The sequence below is a fragment of the Agelaius phoeniceus genome, chromosome 8 (genome assembly GCF_051311805.1).
Source record: "Agelaius phoeniceus isolate bAgePho1 chromosome 8, bAgePho1.hap1, whole genome shotgun sequence".
Lineage (NCBI taxonomy): Eukaryota > Metazoa > Chordata > Aves > Passeriformes > Icteridae > Agelaius > Agelaius phoeniceus.
This window is the reverse complement of record NC_135272.1, coordinates 21,241,313-21,259,441: the sequence shown is the minus strand read 5'-3', so window position 1 is coordinate 21,259,441 and position 18,129 is coordinate 21,241,313. Positions and strand designations below refer to the sequence as shown.

Genomic DNA, 18,129 nt, shown 5'->3' with positions numbered 1-18,129 from the left:
GTTGTACATGACCTCCTCTCATTCTTGCTGCTATAAAAAATCCTGCAGACCGTTACACACTAAGCCGTATGAAGCATCTGCATTTTCCAGGCCCTTGGCATCCTCACAGAAAAATCAGCTACAATTATAAATTAGCTGTGATAACTTTAACAGAATTTCAGTGCAGTGCAGTCAGTGCAGACACAACAATATCATCAAATTGCCCAAATCTTCCCTATCATTCAGCTCCCATATAAATATTCTTCAGTGTTAGAAACTGATTAGCCCTGAGTCAGCTTTGTGCTACTTCACACTTTTATAGCTGTACCTGTGGGAAAAACATTGGGACACATTGCCAGTATTTGATACATGAAAATATATTTGTCCATTTATTTTAAAGGCGCTTTTCCTGGGGACATTTTCTTTTCTACCCCACTGAAAGAGAAATCACGAGAACTATCTTCTCAATAGTTCCAACACCAATAGTGCCAATGCCAAATCTGAGTAAAGACAACAGAGGCCCAAAGGGAGCCTGAGACCCTGAAAATGTACCAAGCTATTGCATGGCTGCTAACAGAGACAGAACTGCTGTAAAATGACCAGATGGATCACATGCCTTCTTCAGTCTGTGTCTTTGAAATCTCTCCATCTCTGTAGATGTTTGAAATACACACTACTTAAGTATGAAGGTGCAAGTCGGAGCATGCTGGACATGGCGTGTTTCAGTGTATGCAGCACAGACTGATTTTATTTGTACTGCAAACTAGAGCAAAAGATCCACTGATTTTATCCCCCGGCAGCTTCTGCTTCGCACGCGCACTTCTGCTGCATTCCTGAGGGCATTCCGCCCTTCTGCCTCCAGCTGCACAGCACCATGGACATGACTCATCCCAACACCAGTGGAAACAAGTGCAAACTGCTATGACTAACTGTGCCATGACCTGCAGCTCACACAGGAACAGCAGGGACTCCAGTAATTAAAACTCCAGAAGAAATCCAATGTACTTTTCCTTGGAATTCCTTACAATCCTATTTGTTCAGAATGCCCCAGCAGAGATAATGTTGCAGCAATTTACATTTACCACTTCAATCTGGATCCCTCTAACTTGCTCCAGTTAACCTATTGCAGCAGAAAAATCTACAGCATTTTTTCTACCTTTTCCAGAAGAATTTCTCTTTCTGCACCATACACAGTACCAGTCTCTACAACCTGGTCAAAAGTTTAGACTAGACATCTCCATTCTTTTTCCTCTATTTTCCTTAACATTTAGGCCTACCAAAGACAAAACTCTGTCCTTCAAAGCCCTTCTTAAATCTTTTATCCCAAGACCTATTCTATGAAAGTAATGGTCGGGCAGCAAGACTATTGCTTATCCAAAACAGACACTGTAACTACAAACTGGATTATACATGTGCTGTTGCCTTTATGTATGTGCTGTTGACTTATATCTTCAGCTGGCAATTCTTTACAGTGAGTGCTTCAGTTGCTGTACAGTTATCCCGAATCCAGTGCCACTAATTTTAAGTGTTCAAAATCAATATAACCTTACTAAATGAAAACGGCATGTTCAAAAAAACCCCACTGACCAACGTTCAGTAGAATCAAAGTCTTCATTATTAATCTGAAATGCATCTAATTCTAGGTACACTTTTTTCACAACGTATGGTTTTCCACCTGGCTCATAGATCTTTCAGGAATATGTTTTTGGACTGAAGCATAGGAATGCTAATAAAAGATTTTAGCACTGAAGAAGACAATAGTGGGAGGAAGAATGGTCCTCCCTGTCAGTTCCCTCAGCCCACTTAAGAAAGCTCATCACATCAGATGCCTCTCTGCATTGGATATGGCAAGTAAGCATTAGGAATATGCTCCCCTATGTAACATTTAACTACTATTTAGAGCATAAAAGGGACAGAAATGAAACCAAATGCTCACCTATGAACAGGAGGCAGGATGAGGAAGCAATATAGCCCTTGGTACAACTGAATAGGGCACTCCATAACACTTACAAAAGAGACCAGAAAACAGCCGAGGCAGGGAAGGAACTTTGGGTGTGACAGAAGGAGTAATTCAAGAAACTTTCCACCACATATAGTGTCCTCAAGAAACAGCCAGAAAAAAAAAAAAAAGTTTTCAGGAACTTTTTGAAAAACAACACTGACAAATTTTGATAGGGGCTTTGAGGGATTTGGGCTCAAGTTTACCTGGCAAGTTGTTCATTAACAATAAGGTTATGATCCCACAATTAATTTCAAATGATGATACAACTGTGTTCATCCCATAAGGAACTTCAGTTCCTCTGCTCAGAAGCTGAAGGACTGTGATTTAATTCATCTTTAATACTGGAGAGATGGTCTCTCTTTTTGAAACATTTCATCCTGTTTTCCTCATTTCCCTCTCTGAAGATCCCACATGGACAGATTTCCAAAATCCCCATAAAAATCTAGAAGTGAAGCTTGGTTCTGCAGGTCTATGTCCACCAAGCAAAGAAAGGATGTGAGCATCAAATGGGAACAAAGGGGTGAAGTAGAACTTCACAACAGAATAATGTGAACCCAACAATGGCCAGAAGGGCTAAAAAGAAAAGGTAGACAAGCCAAAACAGAACAAAGCCCTGGAATTAAAGGATAAGAGGATTTGAAACTGAATGTAGGCAGATAACATTAGCTATTCTCTGCTTATCCAACACAGCATTCCTTCCACCACAAACATCTCCCAGCTTTAGTGGGTAGCTCTGCTCTACCTCTGAGACAGCAGAGATCTGTAGGTGCACGTGTGAACAGGACAAACAAGAGAGAGAATGGGAAAATCTGTGACAAAAAGCATGAACTATTGGCAACATCTAAAGAATTCTTCCATTGGAAAAACCTGTGCATGGAAGAAGTCAATGAGATATTCACTACCCCAAATTCAACACACTTGTGTTACTCTTATTAAAGAAACACAACCACATACAAACATTTTGGTTCAGGTTTTTTTAAAAACAAAACTCATACTAAGAGGTAGTTTCAGGCATTACAACAAAACTGTAACTATTTTTCCTTTCAAAATTCTGTGCATTTATAAAAATTCCTCCCCATCTTATCCTAAAATTTAAAAGGGAACCAAGATACTGGTCTTCTTCCTGGTAATCTTGCAAATATTTTCATACTTGAAGAACTACATTGAATTTTATAAACAAAAAACACCCAGTGTTACTCACTTTACTCCCCACAGGAAACATACAAAATATTTAATTTACTTGATATATTAAAAAATTGATAAAAATTATTTTTCATTTTCAAAGTGTACATACAGTATTAATATAAAAAAGTAGCACTAATTCAAATTAAAATTATCCAACAAATCATGCTTTCAAAATCACTAGTTAGAAAAAAATAAATGCTGTCCAAATACCCTTTCTCCAAATCCAAAGAAAAGCAGAATTTGCAGCATCTGGGGAAGCAAAACAGTCTGCAAATTCTGACAAGGATAAAGCAAATTCCTGAATAGTGTTCTCCTCACCAAGCACAGCCTTGCCAACTCTTTTCCTTTATAACTCAACTGTCAGTTCAAGGACTTCAGCAGGCCTGATCTATTGTGGTAATACCACTAAGAGAACAGGAACAGTTTTGGGAATGGAGAATTCAGTCATTCATAGCTTTATACTACAAGACTAACACCTTGCCAACTTCCAAATGCTCTGCCCTCCAAGGACAAGCACTGCAGAGAACAGTGAGCCTGCTGTGAAGGCTTCATCACTTTATGCTGATGAAGTTACCCTGTTAGTAGCATCAGTCAAGGTTAAAATTGAACATATTTTTATTTTTTCCTTGAGAGTTACACGAGACAAGTATGTGAGGATCATCCAGCCAAACATGCAGAGCCTTGAAGATCAGGAATTCAGAAGAGAACAGAACATCCTAAACAACCAGATAAACTAATCTACTCTACTCTCTGCTACAGCTGTACAAAGTCCAGTGCTAGATGAGAGCACTTCATCTGAAACAGCTGACGTAGAAAAACAAGAGGAAAAAACTCTGCTGACCAGTACTCAAAAAAAGAAACTAAAGTCGAGCTAAATATGCAGTCACACACACTCACCATACTTTCAGAACTACAGAAAATAAGTGAATTCTTTGCACCTGTGTGTAGATAATTAGGGCCAGTCTATAAAATGCACTTTAGCTTACAGGCTATTTATCACATTTTGATCTTTTGCAATAAGGTTCAATGAACATTGGAAGACAACAAAAGCTACTGGTCTGCCCATTAAGAGCTACTGGTCTGCCCATTTCCTTAGTGAAAGAATCAAGCCAAGAAAAATCTTGTCTTCCATGGCTCCTCACACCTGCCAGATTTCTTTTTTTCTAACATGCTTGAACCATGTCAAAAAAAACTGATATGGACAATTCACGCTTGATGTCTTGGCAGTGCAAAAAAAAAGCTGCTATGCCTTGTCTACCTACAAAAATGAATTGCTGGTAGCCACATCAATAAAACCAGTAGTGTTGTAAGTATAACAATCACAATCAGGACTTAGAGCACAGCCAGGAATTTACTGGACTTGAGAACAGAAAATTAAAACAGAAGCAAAGAAGAAAAGATTAAAATTATAGCTCTGTAGTTACAACTCAGCACTTCAAATTCATACACAGTTAAAACTAAAGCTTCAAAAACAGGGGAAAAAAAATTGAATTCTCACCAGTTGGTAGGTCAGGCCCTCTCATGAATAGTGATAAAACAAAGCACCCAGGGCATTTTACATTATTTAGAGAAATGCACAAAGTATTTTGATTCCAAGCCAGTTTGAACAATACAACCCTACTGTTTATCAGTGACTCAATTTTTTAAATGTCTGTATGGACAAAGAATGGAATTTGAACAAAAAACTGGCGTTACAAGTCCCAGCAAATGAAATGGCTATTGCAAAGAGAGCTAGTAAACAGAAATTAAACCAGCACATACTCACAAATGTCCTGTATAATGTGAAACAGCCAGTGTGAATTAATGTCAACTTTGTTTTAAAGCTTTAATTAGCATGAAAACTTAGAGGGATCATTTCTGGCAGACGGTGTGCTTCAACACTTCCTAGGGGTAGGCTCAGTAGAGGAAAGCTAGTGATTAAATGCAAATGTGTGGCTGCACAGTTTCTCCCAAAATATCCAAAATTCTAAAGAGTCCTACACTACACATACAGAGCAAAGGCAAAATTAACTCATTTTTCTTTCTTTCAAATACTAAATTTCTAAGTGGACACTAAGGCTTTTGAAATGCTAAGGGCTTTTAAAAAAGTCATGTAACTCTACAAACTGCACAAAAAAATTAATAAAATTATTTCTAAGATATTGTGTCTGGCTTTGAGACACATATTGCTGTGCTAAACTGTCCATCCTAAAATTGACATTAAATTCTTTCAAAGCATCATGGCCATCAACAGCATCAACTTTGTGCAAATCCAGATCCTATTTCTGACCTCTTAACAATTTACAATTTCACACTAGAGCTGTTATTAAACCAAATTTCACTTAATTTTGTCACAAACCCTTTTTATTTCAACAGGAATACAGGCTATTTGCAGGCAATAGAGGAATTACCAATACTGAGAAAGGAGTATCTTTTCTCTTCTTCACTGTCTTTTAACTGATTGTGAAGATCACATCTTTATTAGCCTGACTCACTGACAACACAATGCTGAACCCATCACACCACTTGCATTACTTCTCTCCCCACAAAACAACCTTAGAACCTGTTTGACAGCAGGGTATCAAAGATACATTTCTTTCTCACAGCATTCTGTGATTCTTGTTATCTTGCAACAGTACTAACTTCAACTCAAACCTCAACTGGAGAAAAAAAAGTCTTCAGAATTTGCCTCATGCCCCTCTCCTCTTCTTTCCCTGGTGTGTAGTTTGGCTTACCAATAAAGCAACAACTGTCAGCACGAGAGGACAAGAGGAAATGGCCTCAAGTTGCACCAAGGGAGCTTTAGATTATTAGTTACACATTTATTAGGAATTTTTTTCCCACCAGAAGGGTTGTAAAGCATTGTAAAAGACTGCCCAGAGGAGTGGTGGAGTTGCCATTCCTGAAAGTGTGTAAAAAACGTTTGGATATGGCACTTGAGGACATCACTTAGTGCTGAATGTGGAGGTGAGGAGGTTCTGAACAGAGAATACCATAGCTGCCAGCTGACAGACAGTCCAAGAAGCAATCCCTTGCTCTGCTCTCTCTTGCAATCACACTGCCTCATGAAACACACAGCATGGTATCAACACTGGAATCTAGTTTTGCTCTGGGAGATTTGCACGTCTTTGCCCTATTCCATCTTCTTTATAATGTCTCAGAAATTCCTTGCATCTCCACAATGAGATAACATTCAAGTATGTTTGTATCAGAGCCAGTACCAGACCACAGAGATAACTTCTGGTTAACCCAAGACTACCTGAGTACTGTTGACATCCAACTGAAATGGCATAGGCTGTCAAAAGGGGCCTTTGACAGCTGCTTTATCACCTCACTCAAACCTACGGTGACAGTGATAATTCTGCATTGCTCTTAGGTCCTGTTTATTTGAGGGACATTTGGCTGCATTAATGAAAAAGCATGAAAATGCCACAAGTCTGCTAAACTGTAATGTCACTCATGAAGGACCATAATCACCCGAATCCAGTGGAAATTTTGTGTTTACTGATGGCAGCCACATGACACAGGCCAAAAAAAAGCTACTGGTTCTAGCAACAGATGGGAATTTGAACAATTTTCCTTTAAGTAAAGGTACCATAATACAAGGCAGAGCTAAATAAAAATAACCCATGGACTAGGTCAAAGGGAAATTACAATTAAGCTTTATTTAGGTTTAATTATCAATGTCAGATAATAAAGAACATTACACACAAGCAGCTTTAGTTTAACATGCTAAAATGAGAATTCTCTTTTAAAAGTGAAATTTTTCACTTTCAAGAGTGAATTCTTCCTTAGCTAACAAAACTACCTTTCAAGAACTCAGCTGATTCTAACTCTGAGCATTTAATTATTTCCAAGAGACTCTAAAACTCGTCAGCTTACTCAACGAAGAAAACTTTTTCCCCCTTGAACTAACTAGCAGAGATGTACATTCACAAATGAAGAAGAGAACACATTCTTACTGCATTGAAAATTGACAAGATAATTTCTCCAAGTCATCAGAAAAAATTCAGAATCAGAAGAATTCCATTAGGGAATGACCCAGTTCATTATTATTTTCCTATTCTCACCAGTTTGGCTTATTCTTTGTAAATAAAAGAAGCAAATGATGTTTAAAAGCTAGTTAAAAAAAAAAAAATTAAAAAAAATTAAAGCTCACAGATCAGTGACAGAGGAGTACTACACCCACTCAGGTACTTTCTTCTTTTAAAATGAATAGGGTATAGAGAAGAAAGTCTTCTTTTTAGGTGAGAAGAAAGCTTGATCCCATAAAGAACAAGCAAAAACCATATGAAAACCACTCTACACACAACCTTACCCAATTAGAATTCTTCTTCACTCACAAGTCTTGAAAACAAAAAAACCTGTAGTGATGGACACAGCAAGGCTGTAAATCCTAATTCAGAACTTATAATTTGGGTATCTTTTCTCAGCCTTTAACTCCACCAGCTAAGCAACCAAACATTCTCTCATTTCGATGTCTTTAACTGATCCATTGCATTACACTGAATTTTTCTTGTGTTAGCAGGTCATTTTTTCCCATTTTATAGAACTCAATATCAAAACAAAACAAACAAAAAAGGACATTTACAAAATTAATTACTTTTTGTAAGCAATGAAATATCAGTGATGATAATAAGTTCCCAAAAGAAAGAATGGCTAAAAGAGTATGGGTCTCTCTCAAGAACTTTGCATATGTTAACCACAAAGTCAGGCAGGAATAATAAACAGGGATAATTTGTCATTAGCTCAGAGTACATTGGGTTCCACTAAGTTTTCATGAAGAAGGCCTACACGTAACGCAACATCTGAGGCAGCTGGAACACCACTCTCCTTTTCCTCAGCCCTCCATCCATATTGCATTGAATACAAATCAAAACCAAGTTTGAACAGTTATGACTTCTTGTTTAAAACTGCTCTGTTACAATGCAAAGGGTCATATCAAAGCAATTCAGTAACTTAAAAAAATTTCCTCCATGGGAATAGTACACACAATATTATACCTTTTAAACATGCAAAGGCAAGACACAGTCATTAAAAATTATTTAGCTCTTCCATCAAGACCGAAATTGAATAGTAGGGAGAAAACCTACCTTAGTTCTGGTTAACAGCTGTACCTATGACTGGGCCTTTAGAGGCCTAGAAGAATATGTAATAATCCCTACATGAGTAACATATGTAAATTAAGGTTTTACAACATACCTGGCATGGAGTTCAGTGCTCTTTCCATTTTCTGGAGGGTACTCTTCTATAACGTCCTGTCCAAAAGGTGGCTGCTGCCATGCTCTGGTGTAAGGCAACGTTCCCACGTGGCTGAACATATCACAGGACCTGAGGGGAACTGTTCCCCTCTTCTTCCTGGGCAGAGTGCCATGGATAGAGATGCCTTGGAAGGAGTTTGAGCGATGCTCAATTGGTGAAGGTTTTGTGGTCAAAAGATCCATGGAAGAAGCTAATGAGAACTGGTGGTTCACTGGGCCGTTTCTGGAAAGACTTGAAAATTTTCCTGCAGCTATCATTTTTGGTTCTGGAAAAACAAAACCAAGATTTCTTACTGTATATCAATCATCAAAGCCCTTAAAGGAAGTTAAGTAGCATGACTAACAAAGGTATCTGAAACTGAACTTCTGCTTTGCATTGAGGCAGTCAGATACCTCAAGACCCAGTCATGCTGATGCCAATGCACACCAAGCACACATGTATGTAACTTTATACATGTTAAAACCAAAAAACAACCAGTCTGGACAAACATGCAAGAGCAGGCCACGAGCAATTCCCCATTTTTATCCACTGAGTTCCTCTTTTTTGCTTTTTCACATCCTCTGTAGGCTCAGACATCAACTTGAATTACTGACAACAAGCAAAGTTTTAAGAATATTTGTCAAAAAATAAAGGACACTACAACTTGGTTTGGAAGAATATGTTTTTTAACCCAGTAGCTGGCACACTGTGAGGAAAAACCTGTTGCTAAGGAGTCTTGCTCAAGTAATAAATCTAGCAGATAACTGGTCACATATTTCTAACAGGCTGTAAACTAAACGGCTCTACCCAAGAGATAAGGGCAGGAGCAGATTACTGGAATTCTCTTCTTCAGCATGCCCAGCCTGCTGGCTCAAATGGCTGTTGACACAGAGATTTGCAAAGCTGTCAGTCTCTGGTACAATCAATTGCAGTTTGCCATACAGTACAGGTTTTTCTGTAAGCGTGAGCAAAAAGCTTTGTGAGACAACCACTTCAGGCTCATTAACAAATTACAGTTCTGTTCCTCAAAAAATGCTGCCCTGTGCTCAGTTTACAGCGCTGTATTGCAGAAGACAGACTGCTGCCTTATCCTATGTGGCTGTATTAGCCTGCAAAAGCCACTCTGGAACACACCACCAGACCTAAAGGGCAACCAGCCCTGTATTATTTAACCCAGGTGTTCATCAGCCAGGTGCTTCCCATAGAAACTGAACAGCCACAGATGCTGCAGAGATTGATATGAACTCAGAAAGCAGAAGTGCTTCTGGAAGTAACAGTTATGGACAGGGGAATCTGTTCTGACCTCAGTCAAGTTCCATACTGAAAAATAAGATGAGCACCCTGAAGGCCCAGCAGCCTGGAAGTCAGCAGCTCACAGCTGCACAAGAATTCCTCCTGTTTTGGGGAATGCACAGGTGTTGCAAGGAAAACAGAGGTGCCTCTATAGTCCTCCTGCTCCACCTTAGCATCACAGCTACCATCAAAATGTTTCTGCACTGTTACTTCTACTCAGAGGTTATAGTAACAGGCTTAACTTTAACAGTAATGCTAAAGCTGATATCAAAGTATGTAAAAATTCTGCTTTTTCCTATCACTTGTACTGCAGAGATTCACCAGCTGGACAAGGTTTTCAGACTTCAACAACAAATCCTCTCCCAATTCTCCTGTATTGAAAGTACTACAATAAATACTTAGAAATACTTTTTTTTTCTTTTCAATTTGCCAAGCCTCTGTCAGAGCACAGGTACTATGCACTATAGTAAAAAAGTCTCTGGGAAAGCACTTTTGCCTAGGGAGAATCTGTTTGACTCTGGTCACATCTCTTGATGAAAAGAGTAGAAAAGACTTGAGGTGTTGGAAAAGAACTGACATTTTTTTGTCATGCAGATCCAAATAAAATACAAAATCCTAAAGAAACCAAAATACATTCTCACAAAAATTCTGCCATAAATTATCACACTGATGTGTGATAATTTAGTGAAAGACTAAATAATCTCTCCATTTATAATGTGGTTGAAGGACACAGCTTCTGCTAGTTTTGGCAAGTACTAAAAATATCACATAATTATTTTCACAATAATTGCTGTAAAGTTAGTTTTGCATGACAACTGTTCTAAGCAAAAGAACTGGCATAAAGATACGAAGATTTAAAATGCAAATGCTTACTACAAACTTGCAATCTTCTCTAGCTAAAGCAAACTCACTGAGCTTGTTTCTTGTAAATTGAGCTTCATTATTAGAATAGAACAATATAAATTACCTCTAACAATTGGGGGGAAAAGGCTTCTTATAATTTACACAGTCATTTGAAACTCAACTTTGTGTATTCACTGTAGAAAAGCAAGAAACCCTGTTTATGGACTCTGAAAAACTGGAAGCTAGCTGGCTCATATGGCACAAATGTTGTTGTTCTCCTTTCAAGGCCTGCTGAGAGTCTGTGTTTAATTATTGTACTTTCTTATTGGTTTATATAAAGGCCACCCCCAAACCTCTGAATTCAAACTGGTTTAGTTCAGGTTATCCAGTGAGAGAGTTCTCCTGCAAGGTTCCCATGGCTATGCTGAAATGAAGCACATTGCCTGCAAGCAGGTGGCAAACCCAAGCTGTAATTAATGTAAGCACAGAAAGTTTTGGTTTAATGATGAGTCCACAAGAGGCTTACTGTGACATGAAATTGTCAACCACCTCATGTTTGAGGATCCACAAAGAAAGCTGAGAATTCACTCTCCTAACCCAATCACAAGGTAATTCTTACAGCAACCTGGGTTTCAACCCAACAGTCTGAGAGTTTTCAACAAATTAACGACCCCCTGATGTATAGCATTTTCTATTTCACCCCTACTCCTAAGAAGCCCTTAAGAATCAAAACCAAACTCCCAGAGTTGACCTAACAGTTGCTTCTTTTTAGTAGTACTCACATGACTTACAAATTCAATACCTAATCCTCAAATTCATACCTGAGTACTGTTTTGAGGAATCAAGGTAGAGTTCCACAGTTAGTACAAAAATATCTACACTCAAGAACTTGCAATACATGTAGCCACAAGTATGTGTGCAGCTTTGATAATATTTCTAACAATCCTCCCTACAAAACCTCTTTAAAACCCCCTCAAAAAATCCCAAACAAACAAAAAACCTCATAAAACAAAACCCAAACAAATAAAAACCCAACCCAAACAAAAAACCCCAAACAAAACTGAGAACAACAGGTCTGCTAGCTTCCACCACACATTTATCTGCTTGCCCACGTGCTGGATTATATACTCTTCATAAATATTAACAGAGAACTACAGCAATCAACTTGGCAACAAAAGCTCCTGCCAAACCATCCTTCCAGTTTTCTTTTATTGAATATAAATGCTGGAAAGTGGAAGCCTCTTCAGCTGAAGACTCTGGAATGTCTCAAATACTTTAGTATATAATTCAAAGAATGTTTAACTTTACCAGATATAGAAACCCTGAAAATTTTACTCCCTGAGAGACAGTGTGCCTTGAACATTGGCCATTATGCAACCAACAACAGAAATGGTAGAAATTGTAACAGAACAATGGCTCAAAAGGAACTGAAATTTAACAGTACGCATTCCTATTTGTCAAAATGCAGCAATTAACAAAACAGAACACTTTGGAAGTCATGCAAATTTCTCCTAACTAGGTGATAACAAGATGGACTTGTGCCAATATAATGTAAAAATGGCAAATTAATTTGTATTGATACATAAAGTGGCACTTCTCTTTCTTCAGTTTATAATTTGGAAGAATAGATGGAACATAATTGTTAGGAGTCACATTGTGAATTCAGAGAGGTTGAAAGCATGAAAGGCTTCCAGGTAACTTCTGACAGGCTCTGATTTTTTGTTAAGAATGAGGGTGAGCAAATACAAATCAACATGGCATTTAGGATGACAGTAGGAGACTGGACATAAAAGAAAATACATATCTGGTGGACAAGTCCAAACACCTGGGATTTGGTTTCTTCACATCATTGCTCAAAACAAAAATAAACATGAACAATGAAATAAATAACTTTCAGTTCCCTAAAATAACACACTAAATATCCTTCTGCTTGTGCCATCTTTGGGGTGCAAATCCAAATTTTCTGGCTCAGCTTGTGCTCATGAAATCTTTCTGATGTTCACACAGTCTGAGGAAGTGTTCTGATGGTTCATTCAAAGTGACTCAGGTATAGGATTAAGTGCCCCTTCTACAGCACAACATAATACAACTAATGGCAGTGGCTTCTACTTTTCTGTTTCAATATATTGGAGGAAGAGAAGTGAAGGAAAGGGAAATCTTCAGTTCAGCCTCAGAGATGCATGAATGGCATAATAAACATTCCAAGACTGTATATACTAATGCTAGTGGAAACATCATAAAAGGAAACAGAAAAACAATTTCAGAACCCCAAATCAAACTCTCAAATTATTTCAAAACTCAGAGTTAAAAACTCAGATCTAAATCAGTTTTGGACATTAAAAGACCCACATTTTTCTCACAGTCTTATTGACCTGGCATTTAAGTGATTCCCTTCCATAGATCAGAATCACTGGAGTTGATACCTGGTGTTATCATACCACCAATCTTTACCATTATATAGGCTATGAAGCCAAAAGGGCTTGAACATGGTTTAAGATATTCACCTGTGTGTTCTCAGGTATTTAAAAGATGGAGTCAACTTTTGTGAAAACTCTATGTACTTTTGCCACGTCAAATCTCCTCACAAATTCCTCCCACCCATCTCCCATCCCTCCCTTGAAATAAGCAACAATAAATTTCAACAAGTGGAAGATCCATTACTCTCTTCTCCCTGCTAAGTTACTTGGCATATTTGCATGCACTATGCAGATGTGCACAGAAAAAAAAAAAAGGAAGGGAACATTCTTAATGGTGAAGAAAGTCAAGGCCAGGACAAAAAGGCAGATGAATTTCCCCAGAATTTTTTTTTATTTTGTGTGTGCAATAAGAAAATAAGGGAAAAAGAAAAAGCATGACTTAAAACCCTTTAAAGTGAATATACCATAGGAATAATTACAATCAAAACTGTAGCCATTATAAATACAACATGGATTTCATGTTTTTGTCTCCCTATAAGCAGTGTAGCATTCTTCATTATTGTAACAAACAAGAAAGGATTTCTGCTTCCCAAAATGGTTTAGAAGCAGCTATCTGCAACCTGTATTTTCTGCTTTTGTAATGAAAAAGAGAAACTGATGCAGTAGCTTGTCTAGCAAACACGTCACAAGACTTTGAGAAAAATATTAAGGTCCAAGAACCTACAGCCTGTTAAGATACAGAGACATAGATTGAGAAAGCACATGCAGTAGTTCAAAGGCTTTAAGCTACTATCAGAAAAAAACATGAGCCTGTCAAACATCAAACATCCCCACAAGATTAGTCGGTCACTGCTTCCAAAGGGTCTTGAAGTGCTATCACAATGCTCATGCTCTCCCCTCTCTTTATATATGCCACACAATTTCCACCCTCCCCCCATACATCCATGAACAGTATATTTAAAATGTGATTTTTAACTATTATTCTCGTGCAACAGCAAACACACAGCCCAGGATAAATTATTTTTGAAATGCCAAGAAAAAGTGATCATTGAAGATTATTCAATAATAAGTACAGCTTTCTTCATTTGGCCATGAAATTACCTCTGAAATACAAGTGCCTAATCAGTTAGCTCAGTAATCCTGAACAATATGAAACCTTGACTTGAAATAAACCTTCTCTCCCCATTTTGCTGGCAGAAACAGAGAACTTTACCAAGGTTACAGTCAAATCTAAGAGTTTTTTTAGCCAATGCTTCAAAAATACAACCTTTTGTTCCTTCTCTGGTAAAGGAAGCAATTTATTTTGACTGCTTCTCTGTTCCCACAAAAAAAAAAAAAAAAAAAAAAAAAAAAAAAAGAAAAAAAAATCCACTTTAAATGAAAAACAGCATTACTATTTCGAACTAACACCGCCTTTCAGAAATCACAAATTCGGACGGAAAGAAGTGCTTTTGCGCCCTCTCCTCTTCAAAAGACGGGGGGGGGGGGGGGGGGGCGGGGGGGAAAGGACACAGCGTTTCTTTTCTCTCTACTCAGAGAAGTATCTCGGTATCCTGAGTACACACCAGTGTTTTATACCTATTTAACAGCTTTCCATAGGAACAATGCCCACAAAACCTAAGCACTTGGATCCAACGTCTCGGTCGTCACTGTCACAGCTATGGCATTTCCAGCAGCCCGCGGGCCAGCCCGGGCAGCCCTGCCCTGCTCCCGGCGCCCCCTGCCCCGACAGCGGGCGGGGACAGGGGGACACCCGGACACCCGCGCACACTCACACACCAGACCAGCTCTACATCCTCTGCCCGACAGCTCAGCGCTGTCCCCGCAGTTACCGGCTCTGATCGCGGCTGCTCCTCTCCAGGCTTTCTGCGGATCGGCGGGAGCGACTGTCCCGGCCAAGCGCCCTCCGGGCAGCGAGTCCCGCCCGGGCCCCTCCCTCGGGGCCGCGGAACCGGAGCGGGCAGCCGGGCAGCCGCGAGGGGCGGCCGGAGGCCGGACCCGCCACAGCAGCGGTGCGGAGCTGCCAGAAAACGAGCCGAGACGTTGTGGGAGAGCCCCAGGTCTGGCCGTGCCGCGGCAGGAGCCGGCGCGTAGCCAGCACCAGCTCGCCCCAAAGAAGCGCAGTTCGCGATTACTTAAGGGTGACTCAACCGGAGCCTTCCTGAGCGCCTTATCGCTCGCTGCCCGGTCCGCGGCAGCCCGGGCGCGGTTCCGTGCCTCGCCTGCCCCACGAGCCCCTCACGGGCGCCCCTCACCTGGGGCGGGAGGCGGCTCCGGCGGCTGCGGGCGCTGCGCAGCCCCGGGCGCTGCGTTCGGCCCGGCCACACCCTCCGGGCCGCTGGGGCTGCGCCCCCGGCGCACCAGCCCCCCGCGGGCCCTGGCCTCCCCGTGCCCTTTTCCATGGATTTAGCAACTTGGCCTCCATAATTTCGTCTCAAATTAGCACTACAGCAAAAATTAACAGTTCGCTAAACCCACCCTGTTCTCGGGCGATTCAGAGCCTATTACGTACTTCACACACACAATTTACTTGCGTTGGTAGGCGCCCCCTCATCCTACCAAGCCGCGCGAAGTTATTTGTGCAACAGGTTGGTGGGATAAAAAGCATCTTCTACAACAAAGGGTCAAATAGCTGTACCGATTCTGGAGCTACTGCCGAACAGATGGCCACCTACCCTCCTTTTGTAAAATATACCTTCAAAACAATGAGAATTATAGATACAACCTTCATTTTCAACTAATTATCTCAAGCACCGTCAGCTGTACCATTGCCTCAGCCACAGAGGATTTTGCTTTAGTACAAACCAAGGCACACTCAGTTGACTTTTAAAGCACTGTCTCGATCAGTTTAACACAGTATTTGTCTCTTTCCCATTGGGAAAGGGTCCTTCAGGCTGCCTGGCCAATATTTCTCTGGTTTGACCACAGTTGATCCAGTTCTTTCAGTTTCAATTTCCAGTGTATCAGAATTAATAAAATTTCCTTTTTCAAACATATTCACTCTTAAGCATTTGCCTCTGGAAAGCTAATGCAAATAGAATTTCTGCCTAACCAAATATTAAATTGATTTTGACACTAAACATTTGATTCCTACTGGTTGTATGGTGATTCTGTTTTGGGAGATGCTCTTCATGCACTATATTCATTTCCCTCTAATGTTCAATCTTTTCATTCTCTTTCTCCATTTTTACCAGGACTAGCTTTAGTAAATCGCTTCTGATGTATCTACTTCAGAGCCTGACTACGTAATATTGCTGAAGCTGTGGTCCTAAGATATCTAAATGATAAATGCAATTAAGGATCAGATTATTTATGTTCCAGGACCTCTGCATATTACCAAGCCAATAATCAAAAATAAATGACATTTTGGTGTTCTCACACTAAGTTAAACATCCAGTAATGACAGCAGCAGAATTAAAATTCCACATGATGTCTTAGCACAGTGACATCTCTGGGTACTGGGTAGGAATTAGGACATCTACCTCTCTAGAGTTGGACATTTTAGGCATTGTCCATAAAACTGAAATTTTCAATCTCAGCTATCTGAAATATCTCACAGCAACTGATTTTTTATTTTTAATGAAGCAATTCAAACCAGAAAAAACAGTGGACTGTCATTTGAAGTGTAGCTAGAGTTAAAGAAACATTTAGCTGATCAAGACAGGATTCTTTAGCCATCACATAAGTTGCTGAAGTCAGTGTTGGGAGATAAAAATTCTTGGGAAAGTTTAGGAATTTTCATAGACATGAGTAGAATGTTTGCATAAGAAAGCTCAAATAAAATTAAGTTTAGTGTAAAATAAGAGAAAGGAAAATAAAGACAGAAAGTAGTGCTCCAATATTCAGTAAGGGACAGAGACGAAGATTAGAAAATTAAATTTATTGAGTACACTACGGTAAAGGAGGCTCAGTAGCACTTCTGACTAGTGTTCCCCTTCCCATAGCAACACCAGTACCTTAAGGCAGGCATGAGCAGTAGGGAAGCATTATCACTGCTGGTGTTGCCACACACTTTTTACAACAACTTCCAAAGCAAAAAAGTTGAGGTAAATGTGAAACACAACAGCTTTCAAATAGATCCATTCACTGGTGCTGGAACATAAGTCACTACTTGTAGTATGCTGAGAGACAGAGTTCTATATTTTTCTCTCAACAAATTACAAAAAATTATATCATCCTATTGGCACTGAACAGAGCCTTGAAGTTAAGATCTAAATTCAAACTAATGTCACATAAAACAAGGCTTAACTGCACACCAAAACCTCACTCTGTTCTTTTGTCAATTGTTTTTCCCCAAACGGAAAGTTTGGAACCAAAGAACACCAGACTGTGATCTCATGTTGGACACCAAAATGCCTCACCAATATGTCCAGTGCAAGAAAAATGGCATTAAGGTGAGAATACAGAAAGAGGAGTTGAGATATGTGGATTCCACATTCAGTTCTAGTATTCTGACCCACCTATTTCCTGTATGACATATACTAACATTTTTGTAACATACATCACACTGGTAGTTATTTTTCACAGGGAACACTGTGTAGTACTCTATCAGCTTATCAAGTGGAAGATGCTACACAAGTGCAAACTATTATTTTCCTCATTGAATAAAGGAAAATGTCTTGCTCCCCTATCTAAACCACATGTTCCACAGTTCAGGTGAAAGACATTTCAAACCATGCCAAAACCTCTGATCGGTTGACACATAACATTGTCCCTGCTGGCTGATTCTAATCACTCAGGAAATTTTTAGGCACTGTAGTTACATAGGAAGTAGTGTCATGCTTGTCATTTTTTTATGACTAAGAACAAGAAAAGGGGCAGTAACTTCCTCTGGAGCATGACTACGTGGTAAGTAATGGGATTGCAGCTGGGCAGCCCTCCCTAAACTGTGATTACTCTTACTTGCATGAGTCATTACATTCTTTTCCTAAAGTTTTGTTTTGTCTTCAGGTGAAATTGAAAATTGGTCTTTGTCTTCGCATTTAACAATTTACACAACCCATCCTTGCACATACTTGATGCAAAGTTGTTAAAGAGAATTTGCCTACAGGATGCAAGAGGGAAAAAATCACAGGACTGCCTACAATACCCCACTGGTTGTGAGTTACTCCAGATTAAACTAGATCAAATTCCTTATTGCAAAGCTTTTGTTGTTTTCATACTTTCTATCTACTTTGGAAATGAGTACGC

The 18,129-nt window shown here is 39.5% G+C and overlaps 1 protein-coding gene across 7 annotated transcripts in view; it reads right to left on the bottom strand.

Moving 5' to 3' along the window:
- Window positions 1–18,129, bottom strand: part of BCAR3 (BCAR3 adaptor protein, NSP family member) — an 80,501-nt gene that overhangs the window by 38,832 nt on the left and 23,540 nt on the right. For 5 of the 7 annotated variants that reach the window (XM_077182237.1, XM_077182236.1, XM_077182239.1 and 2 more), the window contains one exon: window positions 8,348–8,672. In XM_077182237.1, coding sequence (XP_077038352.1) covers window positions 8,348–8,672 — 325 coding nt within the window. Of the gene's footprint in view, window positions 1–8,347; window positions 8,673–14,771; window positions 15,105–15,194; window positions 15,268–18,129 lie in introns of those variants that run through there. The other 2 variants (XM_077182243.1, XM_077182242.1) reach the window with 2 other exon arrangements.